General features: G+C 46.4%; 1 protein-coding gene across 8 annotated transcripts in view; it reads left to right on the top strand.

Annotated features, from left to right (window-relative positions):
- Positions 1-17,876, top strand: part of LOC142470713 (adhesion G protein-coupled receptor E3-like) — an 82,410-nt gene that overhangs the window by 18,508 nt on the left and 46,026 nt on the right. For 7 of the 8 annotated variants that reach the window (XM_075577371.1, XM_075577373.1, XM_075577372.1 and 4 more), the window contains 3 exons: positions 1,372-1,518; positions 16,241-16,387; positions 16,741-16,817. In XM_075577371.1, the coding sequence (XP_075433486.1) occupies positions 1,372-1,518; positions 16,241-16,387; positions 16,741-16,817 (371 nt within the window). Of the gene's footprint in view, positions 1-1,371; positions 1,519-12,505; positions 13,121-16,240; positions 16,388-16,740; positions 16,818-17,876 lie in introns of those variants that run through there. The other variant, XM_075577375.1, reaches the window with a different exon arrangement.

The raw sequence follows: 17,876 nt of genomic DNA, 5'->3' as shown, positions 1-17,876 counted from the left end.
GCTCCTATCATTGGAGCGCTAACTCACTTCTTGAACCCTGACTATGGCTAGAAGGCAAAACCCCTTTTCAACAACCATATTACACATGATTGTGATAGGCAAGTAAGGTTTACCTGCTTAAGCAGTCTCTCTCTCTCTCTCTCTCCTCTTGGGATTGGGGAAAAGAGTCCATCTGTGGTTTTGTGGCTTTCTTCAGTGCAGTGTAGATTTCCTGCCTGGATGTGTATCCCTTTAATTCTGGTCTCTGCTGCAGGTGACTCTTTGCTTTGTTGCTCAGGCTGTTTGTAAAACTGCATGCAGGCAAAAAGCATAAAAAAATTCACAGGCAATATCCGGGACCCCTTTTAACTTCAAGGCCCACCTCTCATCCCACTTCTGACACCATATGTAAGTGACGTGTTCAGAGGTACGCAATGGAGACTGTTTTTAAGGTGAAATTAAAATTAGGCTTTATTGCGCCTGTCCCTTTTACACAGCAAAACATATGCAAATAAGCCAAACAAAAACCTATCTCTGCTTTGGAGACTATCTACACATGTAGCTCAGCTCTCTCTGACTGGGTTGGTTAGCTAAGCTATTCACCAGCCCCAAAAAATAAACATATATACAGATACATAACAGTTCAAAAAGAAAGTCTTATCTGTCTCTCTGGTAGCTGTAGTGGGGAAGGCTTCTCTCTTTCCTGGGTTGCTGCCTTTTCCTCAGGCTTTATCAGCAGTCAGGTTTAGAAGTCTTGCCCCCCTTTGTCTTGTTGTCAGCTTGCAGCTCATGACATCTGTTCATGTGAAGTATTTCCTTGGTCAGCCCCACGTATGAGACTAAGGATATCTCTGCTCTTTCTGCTTCCTAGGTCAGCTCAACTCATGTGTGAGCTCAGGAAGAATCCCCCTTCCTGTCTCAGAGGCAGGCTTTTTCTAAGACCTGTAATCAGCCAGGTGGTGTTAGTTAATTGCCTACCAGCAGTTAACTACCACACTGCTGAATTAGAGGCACATTTGTGAACAGGGATAAGTCCCCTGTTACAGTCACCTCATTACAATTGAACTCTGACACTGGTTAGTTAACACTTGAGTAGCAAAGAAGACACGTTTCTTTTATTTGTAGTCAGATAGTTCTCATACCTATGATAGCAGTGGGTATTGCAAATACTGGGTATTCGAAGAGAAGTATCACTGTTTATAGCACTGTGTGTTTGTGACTGTGGGTATCAATGTTTATATTACTGTATGTATCACTGTTAATATCACTGTGTCACTGTGTGTGTACTGTATCCCTGTTTGTGTCAGTGTGAGTGTATCACTGTTTATACCACTTTGTGTTACACACATACCTTACAGTTGTGTCATTGTGTGTCTTGCTTTGTGTTTTCAGATATAAATGAGTGTTTATTTGGCTCGCCTTGCGGTGCGATCGGAGATTGTATAAACGTAGTGGGCGGCTTCCACTGTATGTGTGCAACAGGATTCCGCTCAGCAAACAACGTAACACAATTCTGTCCTAACAAGACAAGATGTGTAGGTAAGTACACTGCTAATTCTATAAAGTGTGATAGTGCTTTGCGTATGTAGCCCCCTTTCCCCCATTGTCTAGTGTGACCACATGTGATGCTATTACCTGAGTGGCAAACAGGAGGCCTGATCCTCCGCCACTGGGAGCCTGGGGTGTGTGAAATGAATATACTAACAGCGCCTCCACCTGGGAAGGATCCTCACACAGTGGGATACCCCCTCCCAAGACAATACAGTCAGTAATTGCACACAAGGGTATATGAACAGTAGTTACTGAACAGTAACTTATAACAAGAACTATGCAACATAACATAACACCACATCACAGTATAATGAGCACACCACCCAGTACCACCAGTGAGTGTCCCAAATATACTTTGGGTGCTAGGCACCAATACCCTGCTGTCCCTTTCCCAGTGTCCAGCTCACCCAAAAGTGTAAGGAGTAGCTCTTTCTTGTGAACTTGGTGAGGTACCTGCCGAGTACTCCAGTACTCGGTGCGTCCAACTTAGAAATGAGGATCCGTCTGATCCAGCGACGTGGCCCTCAGCGATGGTATCCGCCTCTGCGTTGGGTGTAGGGTCTCACCTTTAAGAGTCTTTGTTAACACTGCGGTAGTCTGGTCCCAAACCACAGACCGCGATCACCACACGGCGTCTTCCTTGTGTCCCTGACACTATAGTAAAATGGGTAAACGTCCCTATCTAAGTGGCCTTCCCTGCAGCAGTCACCCGCTTCACGTGATTGGGACCTATCTGGGACCTAAGGGGAGGTTCTAGCCTAGTCTGAGTGCCACAGACACTCAGACCCTCCCTTCCCCTTGTCTGCCCTGGCTCCAACTCAATAACTGTCTCCTCACTAACTGACTTCTGACTGACTCACTCACTGCCTTAACTGTCAGAATCTCTCAGCCCTATTGGTAGCCTGGCCACATTTGGACTGCAGCCCCTGAGGCTGTTGGAACTTGCAGTTCCTTTGTTGCTAAACTCCTATGGAAAGGTAAGGGGACAAACAGGGGACCAGTGGGACCCAGGCTATACTTATAATACAGATGCACAAGCTGCTCTGTGTATAATACAGATACACACACTGCTCTGTGTATAATACAGATACACATGCAGTGCTCTGTGTATAATACAGATACACATGCAGTGCTCTGTGTATGATACACACGCTGCTCTGTGTATAGTACAGATACACACACTGCTCTGTGTATAATACAGATACACACGCTACTCTGTGTATAATACAGATACACATGCTGCTCTGTGTATAATACAGATACACTGCTCTGTGTATAATACAGATACACACACTGCTCTTATAACACAGACACACACTGATCTGTGTATAATACAGATACACAAGCTGCTCTGTGTATAATACAAATACACACTGCTCTGTGTATAATACAGACACACACACTGCTTGTGTATATTACAGATACACACTGCTTTGTTTATAATACAGATTCGTGAGGATCCCTCAGCATACACTCCTTCTGGTCCAGGCAGGAAACTTAACCCCAGTTGCAGCAAGAGAATCTAATCACATTAGTGTAGCAAAGTCCATTACATAGTACCCACAGGGTTACAATGAAGACAACAATGGAGCAAAACTCTCCTACACCGCTAGACCCACTTCAGCTTGGAACCGTCAGTCAGTCACAGACCTCCACCCTGTTGCGATCGTGGATCAAGGTAATGACGTCACCTCAGTGCGTCGCAAGTCCGCAGCAGCCAATTCAATAATCAGCAAAACAAACAGGATCCCATAAGCAGCATGTGCAAGGTCAAAAGCACAGTGATAGTTGCAGAAGAGTGTCCAGTACACAGCAAAACAATCCTACGCACGTTTCGCAATGAACTACTTCGTCAGGGATATTAAGAATGACTAGGCTTGGGGGGAAAAAAGGAGCCGATTAACCTATCATTGCTTAGGGCACGTAGCTGGCACAGGTGCAGTCCTAACTAGCAAACATTTGCACAATACAAAAACCTAATAAAAACATACATACACTTTCTTTATTGCACAGAATAAGTTTGGAAATAAATACAAATGTTTAATAAGCATTATGGCCTTTGTAAAGTGGACACTGCAATGGGAAAAAACAATATTAATACGTGTTTGTATTAACATAATAACACCTAAATGTTAGATTTAAATGAGATAAAACCTAAATAAGATATGGGGTAAGGATTAAAATATATATTGAGAAGGTCATTACCAATGGAGACAAAAACATCAAAGTCTTAAAATAAATAAAAATGCCTTGGAAAATTGTGGTGAAGACTTTTAACTAAGTCCTATTCAAGTGAATAAAGTGACCATACATCAAGCTCTTCATTCAAACCCCTAGGGGCCAATGTTTTAAGTTGGTAAATCCAAAAAGTTTCTCGTTTAGAAAGAGTCTTTAATCTGCCACCCCCACGTCTGATGGGGTGCACTACCTGAATACCTTTGTACTTCATTAAATTAGAGTCACTTTGATGATGCAATTTAAAATGTCGGGGAACACTATGCTTATCAATACCCAATCTTATATTTCCTGCATGTTTCAAAATTCTGTTTTTAAAAACCACTTCGTGCGGCCCGCATATTGAAGTCCACAGGGACATTCAACATGTAAACAATGTACAACATTTTGCAAGAGATACAGTCCTCTATAAGATGTTTATCTTTAGCGACATTAGATATTACAAATTTCCTGTTGCTAGTGTGTGTAAAAGACCGCACGCCCTACAATTGCCACAGCTAAAATTGCCCACAGGATTGTAGGTTAGCCAGGTTTAATACACTTTTTCGTGACACTCGGTCCTATGTTACTTGGGGCTAAACAATTTTTTACGTTTTTAGCTTTCCTATAAATAAAACTGGGTTTAGTATTTAAATGTGGACCTAGGACCGGATCATTCATTAATACAGTCCAATATTTATTTATAATTGGCTGAATCTCCTTACTTCCTGAGTTAAAATGAGTAATACATGGTATTTTAATAACAGTATCATCAGAGTTGGTGAAGTTGTAGTTTTTAACCTTATTAAGCAATAATGATTGCCTATCCATTCCCTACATTCCATACATACTGTAGGACCGAGTGTCACTAAAAAAGTTGATTAAACCTGGCTAACCTCCAATCCTGTGGGCAATTTTAGCTGTGGCAATTGTAGGGCGTGCAGTCTATTACATAGTGACAGGAAATTTGTAATATCTAATGTCACTAAAGATAAACATCTTATAGAGGACTGTATCTCTTGCAAAACGTTGTACGTTGTTTACATGTTGGAAAGCCCCTGTGGACTCCAATATGCGGGCCGCACAAAGCGGTTTTTGAAAACCAGAATTTTGGAACATGCAAGAAATATAAATTGGGTATTGATAAGCATAGTGCTCCCCGACATTTCAAATTGCATCATCAGAGTGACTCTAATTTAATGAAGTACAAAGGTATTCAGATAAGTGCACCCCATCAGACGTGGGGGTGACAGATTAAAGGCTCTTTCTAAACAAGAACATTTTGGATTTACCAACTTAAAACATTGGCCCCTAGGGGTTTGAATGAAGAGCTTGATGTATGGTCACTTTATTAACTTGAATAGGACTTAGTTAAAAGTCTTCACCACAATTTCTAAGGCATTTTTTATTTATTTTAAGATTTTGCTGTTTTTGTCTCCATTGGTAATGACCTTCTCTTTATATATTTATATTTTATAATTAATTTGATATCCTTACCCCATATCTTATTTGGGTTTTATCTAATTTCTGTTATTATGTTAATACAAACATGTACTAATATTGTTTTTCTCGTTGCAGTGTCCACTTTACAAAGGCCATAATGCTTATTAAACATTTATATTTATTTCTAAACTTATTCTGTGTAATAAAGAAAGTCTGTGTATGTTTTTATTAGGTTTTTGTATTGTGCAAATGTTTGCTAGTTAGGACTGCACCTGTGCCAGCTATGTGCCCTAAGCAATGATAGGTTAATTGGTTCAATTTTTTCCACCAATTGCTGTGTCAGTAATGGGTATATATTTTGTTAGCCTAGTCATTCTTAATATCCCTGATGAAGTAGTTCGCTACGAAACGTGCGTAGGATTGTTTTGCTGTGTACTGGACACTCTTCTGCAACTATCACAATGCTTTTGACCTTGTACATGCTGCTTATGGGACACTGTTTGTTTTGCTGATTATTGAATTGGCTGCTGCGGACTTGCGACGCACACTAAGGTGACGTCATTACCTTGATCCACGATCGCAACAGGGTGGAGGTCTGTGGCGGACTGACGGTTCCAAGCTGAAGTGGTTCTAGCAGTGTAGGAAAGGTTTGCTCCATTGCTGTCTTCATTGTAACCCTGTGGGTACTATGTAATGGACTTCGCTATACTAACGTGATTGGATACTCTTGCTGCAACTGGGGTTAAGTTTCCTGCCCGGACCAGAAAGAGTGTATGCTGAGGGATCCTCACGAAGCAAGTCATCAATCTCCAGAGTGGTAACATGTACCCTAAACATGTCCTGCTTTTCTGATTAATTTATCTTTTAGGTGCAATCATTTACATTTTAATATTGTCACAATATAATTACTTTACTACACCATGAGAGTCGTGCACTGTGTTTTCTCTTTACTACAGTCATGTATACTGTACTTTATGAGGTGGGTGGCATACTGTAATTTTTATTTGGGGGTGTGGGGTTCAAAACATTCTGATGACCTGTTCAAAAGATTTCTTTGAATTAATAATCCTGCATACACACCTCTCTCCTCCTCCCCCCCCCCCCCCTCCACAGACACACACAAAGTTCAAATGATTCTCATGAATTTAAAGAAGGAACAATTTTATTTGTGCAGGATAATCATGGACAAATGAATAATAAAAAAAGACAGTAGGTCGCCTCTTCTTCCAAATTTACAATCTTGACTTTATCTTCATCATAATGGCTGCATTGCATTCTGTAGTTCTTTTGTCATTGAGAGAGTGGGGTTGTGTAAATTACTGACAGTTGCTACAGTATACACACAGTACAATACTTTTACACATGCCCCCCCCCCTTCCTGTACAGCTGCAGCTCTGAAAAGAAAAGAAAAAATTAGTGCAGTAAAGTGCATTTATGGCATTGCGTATATCACTATATTGGACTGTACAGTAACTACTGTCAAAATATATACTGTACAGTATAACTGTATAACTACAGTATACGTTAACTCTATACTGTATACAGTATAGCTATAACTATAACAAGTTAGGGATTGGAGCACTGTGTCTTACCTGCCATTATTGGGGTGGGGGGGGAGGGATTTCCTGCACTTTATCTTCACCCAGCTCCAGACATGCACATGAAAAGCAGTAATAGAAATAAATGATCACCTGCTCCTGCACCCATCCATGATGCTACTCTCCTTTGACCCCCCATCTCACCTGCTCCTGCACCCATCCACGACGCTGCTCTCCTGGGAACCCCCAGGTCACCTGCTCCTGCTCCCATCCACGCAGATGTCAACAGCACTCCTCACACCAGATCCAGCTTGTTCGTCCGCATGCTGAATGGTTTAAGTTGTGGCGAAATTCCTGACAACTCTGTGGTGCAAAAGATTGATCTTCTTTTGGAGACCATGTTGAAGATGGATAGGCGTATGGAGAAGATGGCGAGGAACATCGCGGAGATCTATTCTTTGCTTGGAGTTCCTGCCCCTGTATGTCCGATGCAGGAGGGTGGCCTGGATGTGACTTTCACGCTTCCATCACCAAGCGCACCATGGGTCCCCCCACGCTCACCCCCTCCATCTGCAGAATACATGTACCTGTATGCCCTTGATGAGAATGAGATGACAACCCCGGTAAGGCCACGACAGGAGATGACAACCCCTGGTAAGGCCACGACAGGAGGAAAGAATCCTCCCAGACCACCTACCCTCACCCGCTGCCTGAAGCACACCCGCTCCAGCACCCAAGATTGTAACGCTCCCAGACATCTTCTTGAGCGACCTGCCCCAGCAAGTCCTGAAGAAATACAAGATCAGAAGTGCTGGTCTTGCCCAGAAATATGCCCTGTCCATCTTTCAACACCACGTCAGTTTTGAGACGTACAGCGGGTGGACCCACAATGTAAATTATGAAGGGAATAAAAGCAAGAAGGGTCTTTCGGCAAATTTAAGGAAAACAATTGTGGAGGAAGTGCAGAGGAGGAATGCTAACGATCATGTTATGAGAACCGTGAGAGACACCATCAGTAGCCTTTTGAGGCATATAAGGGTTCGTCCCTGGAAGGCCAGCCAATTTGGGAACGACTTTGCTGTTTGATGTACTGTACGTAGTTCAAAAGTTATAGAAAAATGTTTTTACTCCAAAAAAAAAAAAAGTTGATTGTTTTAAATTGTTTAATGTTTTTAAGAATGTGTATATAGGAATTGGAGATCCCAAACCAGTGCCTTACAGCAAGCATGTCAAACTCAAATGCTAACAAGGGCCAAATAAACAAGGTTTAAGTCTAGGTGGGCCGCAAAAAAAAAAAAACTTACATTTTCATAGAAACGTAGGTTTATTTCGAAAAGGTGTGTGTGTGTGTGTGTGTGTGTGTGTGTGTGTGTGTGTGTGTGTGTGTGTGTGTGTGTGTGTGTGTGTGTGTGTGTGTGTGTGTGTGTGTGTGTGTGTGTCAAAGCAGCAATCCCGCCTGGAATCTTGAAAAAAGTGAACAAAAGAAAAGTGCGCAACAACAATGTATAAATAACGTGATAATTGTGATACAATTAAATAGGTGACCTTGTGTATAGTATGAAATATATGAAGCGTCTGCAGCTGTGACACCAGGGATGGCTCTGGTCCCCCCTAAATGCACACAAAAAAACAAGAAACACAGCGCACAACGCTCATAGTGCATTAAATGGTATCTTTAGTAACCAAAATAAGAAGGTAAGTATTGTGCGTACATAAAACAAAATTTAAACAAGCATTTCAGGGTTATTGTTACCCAAACACCAACGGACGCCTGTGATGGTCTCGTGGCTCTCTCCTTCTCACTCCAATAACCTCGGTGTAGGGCCTGGAAAGTCTCCACTCCAAACGTTGATGTTTTGGCCTCTCGCCTTAAAGAAAGGCTAATGCAGCTTCAGCAGTCCAGAAAAAGACCTCCGCTTATATGCGTTGTGCCCGTCACTGCATAAGTCTCGTATATAACGGAGCAGCGGAGTACACGCGGTTTTTCGTCCTGGTCGAGCACTTCCGGGTCTGTGACGTCACAAGATCGCGAGACTTCGTCGCAAGTCTGCAGGACACCGGATCGGTTCTCTGGGAGTGCTGGGATATAGAGGGTTCGCAAATGTTCTCAATCCAACGCGTTTCGAAACCACAGAGGGTCTCTTCCCTGATGAAGAGACCCTCTGTGGTTTCGAAACGCGTTGGATTGAGAACATTTGCGAACCCTCTATATCCCAGCACTCCCAGAGAACCGATCCGGTGTCCTGCAGACTTGCGACGAAGTCTCGCGATCTTGTGACGTCACAGACCCGGAAGTGCTCGACCAGGACGAAAAACCGCGTGTACTCCGCTGCTCCGTTATATACGAGACTTATGCAGTGACGGGCACAACGCATATAAGCGGAGGTCTTTTTCTGGACTGCTGAAGCTGCATTAGCCTTTCTTTAAGGCGAGAGGCCAAAACATCAACGTTTGGAGTGGAGACTTTCCAGGCCCTACACCGAGGTTATTGGAGTGAGAAGGAGAGAGCCACGAGACCATCACAGGCGTCCGTTGGTGTTTGGGTAACAATAACCCTGAAATGCTTGTTTAAATTTTGTTTTATGTACGCACAATACTTACCTTCTTATTTTGGTTACTAAAGATACCATTTAATGCACTATGAGCGTTGTGCGCTGTGTTTCTTGTTTTTTTGTCCGCCTGGAATCTTACCTGATCCGCAGTCCCTCAAGGTACTATACTGCAGGGGAGGTGTTTCCTACCTGTCTTCCGATGTCCCCCGCGTGAAACTTGAGTCAGATCCGGAAGAAAGCAGAATAGGTTATTTCGGTGTAGGTATAGGGCAGTTAAGATAAAAACGAGAGACAGAGAGGCGCAGAGAGAGAGGCGCAGAGAGAGAGGCGCAGAGAGAGAGGCGCAGAGAGAGAGGCGCAGAGAGAGAGGCGCAGAGAGAGAGGCGCAGAGAGAGAGGCGCAGAGAGAGAGGCGCAGAGAGAGAGGCGCAGAGAGAGAGAGGCAGTGAGAGAGAGGCAGTGAGAGGCGCAGAGAGAGAGAGGCAGAGAGAGAGGCGCAGAGAGAGAGAAGCAGAGAGAGAGAGAGAAAGAGAGAGGCAGAGAGAGAGGCAGAGAGAGAGGCGCAGAGAAAGGCGCAGAGAGAGAGAGAGAGAGGCGCAGAGAGAGGCGCAAAGAGAGAGAGGCAGAGAGAGAGGGAGAGAGAGGGAAAGAGAGAGAGGGAAAGAGAGAGAGAGAAAGAGAGAGAGAGAGAGGGAGAGCGAGAGAGGGAGAGAGAGGCACAGGGACACAGGGACACAGGGATACAGGCACAGGGGCAGAGGCACACAGGGACAGAGGCACAGGGACAGAGGCACAGGGACAGAGGCACAGGGACACAGGCACACAGGGACACAGGGGCACAGGGACAGGGGCAGGGACACAGGGACACAGGGGCAGAGGCACAGGGACACAGTGGCACAGTGACACAGGCACAGGGGCAGAGGCACAGGGGCAGAGGCACAGGGACAGAGGCAAAGGGGCACAGGGACAGAGGCGCAGGGACACAGGCGCAGGGACACAGGGACACAGGGACACAGGGACAGGGACACAGGGACACAGGGACACAGGGACAGGGGCAGGGACACAGGGACACAGACACAGGCACACAGGGGCAGGGACACAGGGACACAGGGGACAGGGGACAGGGGACAGGGACACAGGGACAGGGACACAGAGGCAGGGACACAGGGACACAGGGACACAGGGACAGGAACAGGGGCACAGGGGACAGGGGCACAGGGGACAGGGACACAGGGACAGGGACACAGGGACACAGGCACAGGGACACAGGCACAGGGACACAGGCACAGGGACACAGGCACAGGGACACAGGGGCACAGGGACAGACACAGGGGCACAGGCACAGAGACACAGGGACAGGGACAGAGGCACAGGGACAGAGGCACAGGGGCAGGGACACAGGGACACAGGGGACAGGGACACAGGGACAGGGGCAGGGACACAGGGACACAGACACAGGCACACAGGGGCAGGGACACAGGGACACAGGGGACAGGGACACAGGGGACAGGGGGACAGGGGACAGGGACACAGGGACAGGGACACAGAGGCAGGGACACAGGGACACAGGGACACAGGCACAGGGACACGGGGACAGGAACAGAGGCACAGGGGACAGGGGCACAGGGGACAGGGGCACAGGGGACAGGGGCACAGGGGACAGGGGCACAGGGGACAGGGGCACAGGGACAGGGACACAGGCACAGGGACACAGGCACAGGGACACAGGCACAGGGACACAGGCGCACGGGGACAGACACAGGGGCACAGGCACAGAGACACAGGCACAGGGACAGAGGCACAGGGACACAGGGGACAGGGACACAGGGACACAGGGACACAGGGGACAGGGACACAGAGGCAGGGACACAGGGACACAGGGACACAGGGACACAGGCACAGGGACACAGGCACAGGGACACAGGCACAGGGACACGGGGACAGGGACAGAGGCACAGGGGACAGGGACAGAGGGACAGGGACACAGGGGCACAGGGACAGGGACACAGACACAGGGGCACAGGCACAGAGACACAGAGACACAGAGACACAGGGACACAGGGACACAGGGACACAGGGACACAGGGACACAGGCACAGGGACACAGGCACAGGGACACAGGGGCACGGGGACAGACACAGGGGCACAGGCACAGAGACACAGAGACACAGGGACACAGGCACAGGGACAGAGGCACAGGGGCAGGGACACAGGGACACAGGGGACAGGGACACAGGGACACAGGGACACAGGGACACAGGGACACAGGGGACAGGGACACAGAGGCAGGGACACAGGGACACAGGGACACAGGGACACAGGGACACAGGCACACGGGGACAGGGACAGAGGCACAGGGGACAGGGACACAGGGACACAGGGACACAGGGACAGGGACACAGGGGCACGGGGACAGACACAGGGGCACAGGCACAGAGACACAGAGACACAGAGACACAGGGACACAGGGACACAGGGACACAGGGACACAGGCACAGGGACAGAGGGACAGGGGGACAGGGGGACAGGGGGACAGGGGGACAGGGGGACAGGGACACAGGGACAGAGGCACAGGGACACAGGGACACAGGGACAGAGGCAGGGACACAGGGACACAGGGACACAGGGACACAGGGGCACAGGGACAGAGGGACACGGACACAGGGACAGGGGGACACAGGGACAGGGACACAGGCACAGGGACACAGGGACAGGGACACAGGCACAGGGAGACAGGGACACAGGCACAGGGGCACAGGGGCACAGGGACACAGAGGGACAGAGGGACAGAGGGACAGAGGGACAAAGGCACAGGGACAGAGACACAGAGACACAGGGACAGAGGGACAGGGACACAGAGACAGAGGGACAGAGAGACAGAGGGACAGAGGCACAGGGACAGAGGCACAGGGACAGAGGCACAGGGACAGAGGCACAGGGACAGCAGCACAGGGACAAGGGCACAGTGGCAGGGGGACAGGGGCACAGGGACAGAGACAGGGACACAGGGGCACAGGGATACAGGCACTCTCTCTCTCTCTCTCCCTCTCCCTGACACTCTCTCTCTCTCTCTCTCTGACACACACACACTCAGACACACACACACACACACACACACACACACACACACTCAGACACACACACACACTCAGACACACACACACACACACACACTCAGACACACACACACACACACACACACAGACAAACACACACACACACACAGACACACACAGACACACACACACACACACACACACACACACACACACACACACAGATCTCCTTCTGCACGTGCAGCTCACACAGAGATTTGACAGGGGGGAGGGGGGCTGCTGTGAAGACATACCCCTGTCCGTGGGATCTCCACTGAACTGTTGAACTCTCTGCACCTCATGGAGGGGGGCGGCCATGATCTCTCTGGTTTACCAGGCTTCAAGGAGAATGCAGTCTCTCCGCCGGGGTTTTGACTCCGCCCCCGTGTCCTCCCACACACGGCATGAGTGCAGATTGACTGCACCCGGCCACCGTACGCCTCCAGCCCCTGCAGGACAGATTTTACTTCCGCCCGTGCTACTCGCTTCCCCAACACCCGCGCTCGCTTCTCCCGCGGCCAAAACTTTTTACCGCCGCCCACGCGCTCGCCGACACACACGACCGCCGCCGCCGCGCTGGTTGTGAGCGGGCCGCAAAAATATCCATTGGGGGCCGCATGTTTGACATGCCTGCTTTACAGCATAAAGCCATCTTTAAAGTCCAAGACTCAGAGTGCAATTGATTGCATCATATGTAACAAAGTGGTAATAATTTGTAGGAAGGAACTTGATGCTGTATACTCGTTCAGGTACTTTGTAGCCAATATGAAACACAAGTCTCTGAGTGCCCCTTATATATAAGTGTTTTGATCCTGGACAAATAAGGCAATGCGGAACTGCTATGAGGGGGGAGGACGTGGGGCACAATTGGTAATGTTACTGAAAACCGTCCCGAGATATATGCCTCCCAACAATATATTCCTCTCAAATCCAAGCATGTAGGCAAACCCCCTCTTATGTGAGGCTGTGGTAAAGAAAGTCAAAAACAATACTGTATATCTGAATTATGTGTCTCTCAAGACAAGAGATATACTCACTGCACCAACAAACGACAGCAGTGTTCCTTGCAGTCAGCGTGCATCTCCGATGTAGAAGCCGGTAAAGAGAGTGAAGAGTCCCAATAAGCAGACTCCGGAAAGCAATGCAAATTTGCTGTGCTTTCCGGAGTCTGCTTATTGGGACTCTTCACTCTCTTTAATGTTTTTAATGCTTGGTATGCATGTATAATCATTTATTTCTATTACTGTTTTGCATGTGCATGTGTGGAGCTGGGCGAAGATAAAGTGCAGATGAATCCCCGGCCAGTGTATGGAGAAGAACATGACAGTGTCATTAACACACGAAGATAGAAATAATGTTTAATAATGCTTTCCATGAAAAATCCGGCTACAATTTATAATCTTATTTGAAACACATAACAAAAATGAGAATGTTGTAATAACCGAATATACAAATACAGTTAAACTCCTTAGAGGTTCCTGTAGCAATACCACAGTAATAGCAAACTTTTGAGGAAGCTGATTTCAACAGCGAAACGCACGTTGGGTTCTACCGATGTCATTTGATTGGCTCTGATTGGCTCTGTTCCCCCCCATTTGTCTGTGACCTTTTTCACTTCTCTGTGCACCCGTCTGGTGCCTCTATAACCATGATTACCTTATCTTATCTCATTTAAAGAGGTCCTACCGAGTTTACACCTAGGAGAAAACAGGTTTTGTTTAAAAACATTCTTTATAAGGAATACCTTCCCTGTTCCTTCTTCTCCTATCTCTTAGTCCGCCTGCTCTGCGTATAATACAGATGCACACGCTGCTCTGTGTATAATACAGATACACGCTGCTCTGTGTATAATACAGATGCACACGCTGCTCTGTGTATAATACAGATACACGCTGCTCTGTGTATAATACAGATACACACACTGCTCTGTGTATAATACAGATACACACTGCTCTGTGTATAATACAGATACACGCTGTTCTGTGTATAATACAGATACACACTGCTCTGTGTATAATACAGATACACACGCTGCTCTGCGTATAATACAGATACACACACTGCTCTGTGTATAATACAGATACACACACTGCTCTGAGTATAATACAGATACACACTGCTCTGTGTATAATACAGATACACACTGCTCTGTGTATAATACAGATAGACACTGCTCTGTGTATAATACAGATACACGCTGCTCTGTGTATAATACAGATACACACTGCTCTGTATATAATACAGACACACACTGCTCTGTGTATAATACAGATACACGCTGTTCTGTGTATAATACAGATACACGCTGCTCTGCGTATAATACAGATACACACACTGCTCTGAGTATAATACAGATACACGCTGTTCTGTGTATAATACAGATACACACGCTGCTCTGAGTATAATACAGATACACGCTGTTCTGTGTATAATACAGATACACACGCTGCTCTGTGTATAATACAGATACACACGCTGCTCTGTGTATAATACAGATACACGCTGCTCTGTGTATAATACAGATACACGCTGCTCTGCGTATAATACAGATACACACACTGCTCTGAGTATAATACAGATACACGCTGTTCTGTGTATAATACAGATACACACGCTGCTCTGTGTATAATACAGATACACACGCTGCTCTGTGTATAATACAGATACACGCTGCTCTGTGTATAATACAGATGCACACTGCTCTGAGTATAATACAGATACACGCTGTTCTGTGTATAATACAGATACACACGCTGCTCTGTGTATAATACAGATACACACGCTGCTCTGTGTATAATACAGATACACACTGCTCTGTGTATAATACAGATACACACTGCTCTGAGTATAATACAGATACACGCTGTTCTGTGTATAATACAGATACACACGCTGCTCTGTGTATAATACAGATACATACTGCTCTGTGTATAATACAGATACACACTGCTCTGTGTATAATACAGATACACACACTGGTCTGAGTATAATACAGATACACACTGTTCTGTGTATAATACAGATACACACTGTTCTGTGTATAATACAGATACACACGCTGCTCTGTGTATAATACAGATACATGCTGCTCTGTGTATAATACAGATACACACTGCTCTGTGTTGAGTGTCTCACATTGGGTTATTGTGTTAAATGGTGTCATTTTGTGTTGCGCTGTGTAAAATTGGGATATTGTGCCACACTCCCACATTGTTACACTGTGTCACATTGTGCTATTGTTACTGTTGTGTTATAGATGAGTGCTCACTCACTCATCCTCCTTGTGCCCCTCCTGCTATCTGCATTAATACCCCGGGCAGCTTCTCCTGTAACTGCCCCCCGGGGTATATACCATCCTTCAGCTTCCAACAGGGGAACAATGTGACCTCATGCACAGGTAAGAGACACCTCTAGGACTGGACACTGCCTGACACACTATGTCCTGTCAGACACCTCTAGGACCGGATACTGTTTGACAGCAGTAAGAACTTAAGCTGACTGACACATTGTGTTGTATTACACTGTCACAAAATGTGTTATACTGGGTCACATTGTGTTGCTGTGTTACAAATTGTCACATTGTGCTATTGCATAACATGGCGTCGCATTGTGTTGCTGTGTTATCTCTGGTCACATCGTCTAGACATACACTCACATTGTGTTGTATTACACTGTCTCAAAATGTGTTATTGCATTGTTACACTGGGTCACGTTGTGTTGTTGTGTCACTACCTCACATCGTGTTGTGTTATATTGCATCACATTGTGTTGTCTTACAGTGTCACATTGGGTTTCTCTGTTGTTACCTTGGGTCACATTGTGTTTTTGCGTTACACTGTGTCACCTTGTGTTGTGTTGTTGTGTTACAGATATAGATGAATGCTCACACACCCCTCCTCCTTGTGACCACACTGCTATCTGCACTAATACCCCGGGCAGATTCTCCTGTAACTGCCCCCCGGGGTATATACCCCACAACAGCATCAAACAGGGGAACCATGTGACTTCATGCACAGGTAAGAGACACCTCTAGGACTGGACACTGCCTGACACACTTTGTCCTGTCAGACACCTCTAGGACCGGACAGTGCCTAACACCTCTAGGACCAGATGCAGCATGACACTTCTATGACCAAATACTATTTGACAGCAGTAAGAATTTAAGCTGACACCTCTAGGACTGGACACCGGCTGACACCTCTAGGACTGGACACTGGCTGACACCTCTAGGACTGGACACCGGCTGACACCTCTAGGACTGGACACCGGCTGACACCTCTAGGACTGGACACTGGCTGACACCTCTAGGCCTGTACATTGCCTAACACCTCTAGGACTGTACACTGTGAGCTCTCTGATTTCTTTCCAGAGGTTAAAGGGACGTGTGAGTCACATTTTACACGAGAGAAGAAGGAGCTGGAGAAATGTGAGACACAAAATCAGAAGGTTCGTTCTGTAATGTGTGTCTGTGTGTCTGTGTGTTTACTACAATCGGAAAGTGTAATGTGTGTGGCACAACCAGGGGGTCTTCAATGCGTGTGTCTGTGTGCACGATACAATCAGGAGATTTCATGTTTTTGTGTGTGCACGCCACACCCAGTGACACAACTAAGAGGGGTGTTATGCATGTGTGAGACACAATTAGGAGATGTGCAATGTGTGTGTGTACGTCACAACCAGAGGTTGTGACACACTCAGGAGTTTTGTAATGTGTGTGTATGACACAACCAGGAACTGTGTAATGTTTGTGTGACATAATCAAGTGGTGTTAAATGTGTGTGACAACCAAAAGGTGTGTATTATGCATGCAATATGTGTATAGGAGACACACACAATCACAAGGTATGTAAATTGTGTGTGTAACACAACCAAGAAGGGTCGTGTGTGTGTGTGTGTGCAACATAACCATGAGGTGTGTTATGCATGTGTGACACACAATCAGGAGGTGTGTGTGTGAGTGTATATACAGTATCTGACACATACCTGTAATAAGGTGTGTAATGTGTGTGAAACACCTGTAAATATGTTTATGCATGTGCATATGTGTATATACATATCATTTTCCACGTACCAAAAAAATCCTAATTTCATCCCATCTTATTTTTGGTCGTCGTCTTGGTCTCCTGTTGTACTAACCATCTTTATCCAAGGCTGGACATTACTTCTTGCAGTATGGCAAGCCCGCCGCCATTTTCATTTCCTCACCAATATGATGATGTCACAGACGTTTTTTTGGAGTTGTCTGAAGATTCTAAATGATCTCTCGTATTTAATGTCCAAGTTTCACATCGATACACGAGCACAGGCAGAATACAAAGGTCAGACACTTTCCTCTTGATGCACAGTGGAAAGGTCCCTTCAACGATTGGCCTGTTTTTTTCCCAAATGCGCTCAATTACATTTTTATTCTCCACTTGATTTTATTAGAAAGGTTCCCATACCCCACCCTGCCCTGGCTCCCCATCTGCACCCTTGCTGGCACACGCTTCAAAGTTGAATTGTCTC

Source organism: Ascaphus truei, chromosome 20, assembly GCF_040206685.1.
Source record: "Ascaphus truei isolate aAscTru1 chromosome 20, aAscTru1.hap1, whole genome shotgun sequence".
NCBI lineage: Eukaryota > Metazoa > Chordata > Amphibia > Anura > Ascaphidae > Ascaphus > Ascaphus truei.
This window is presented reverse-complemented; position numbering and strand designations above follow the sequence as displayed.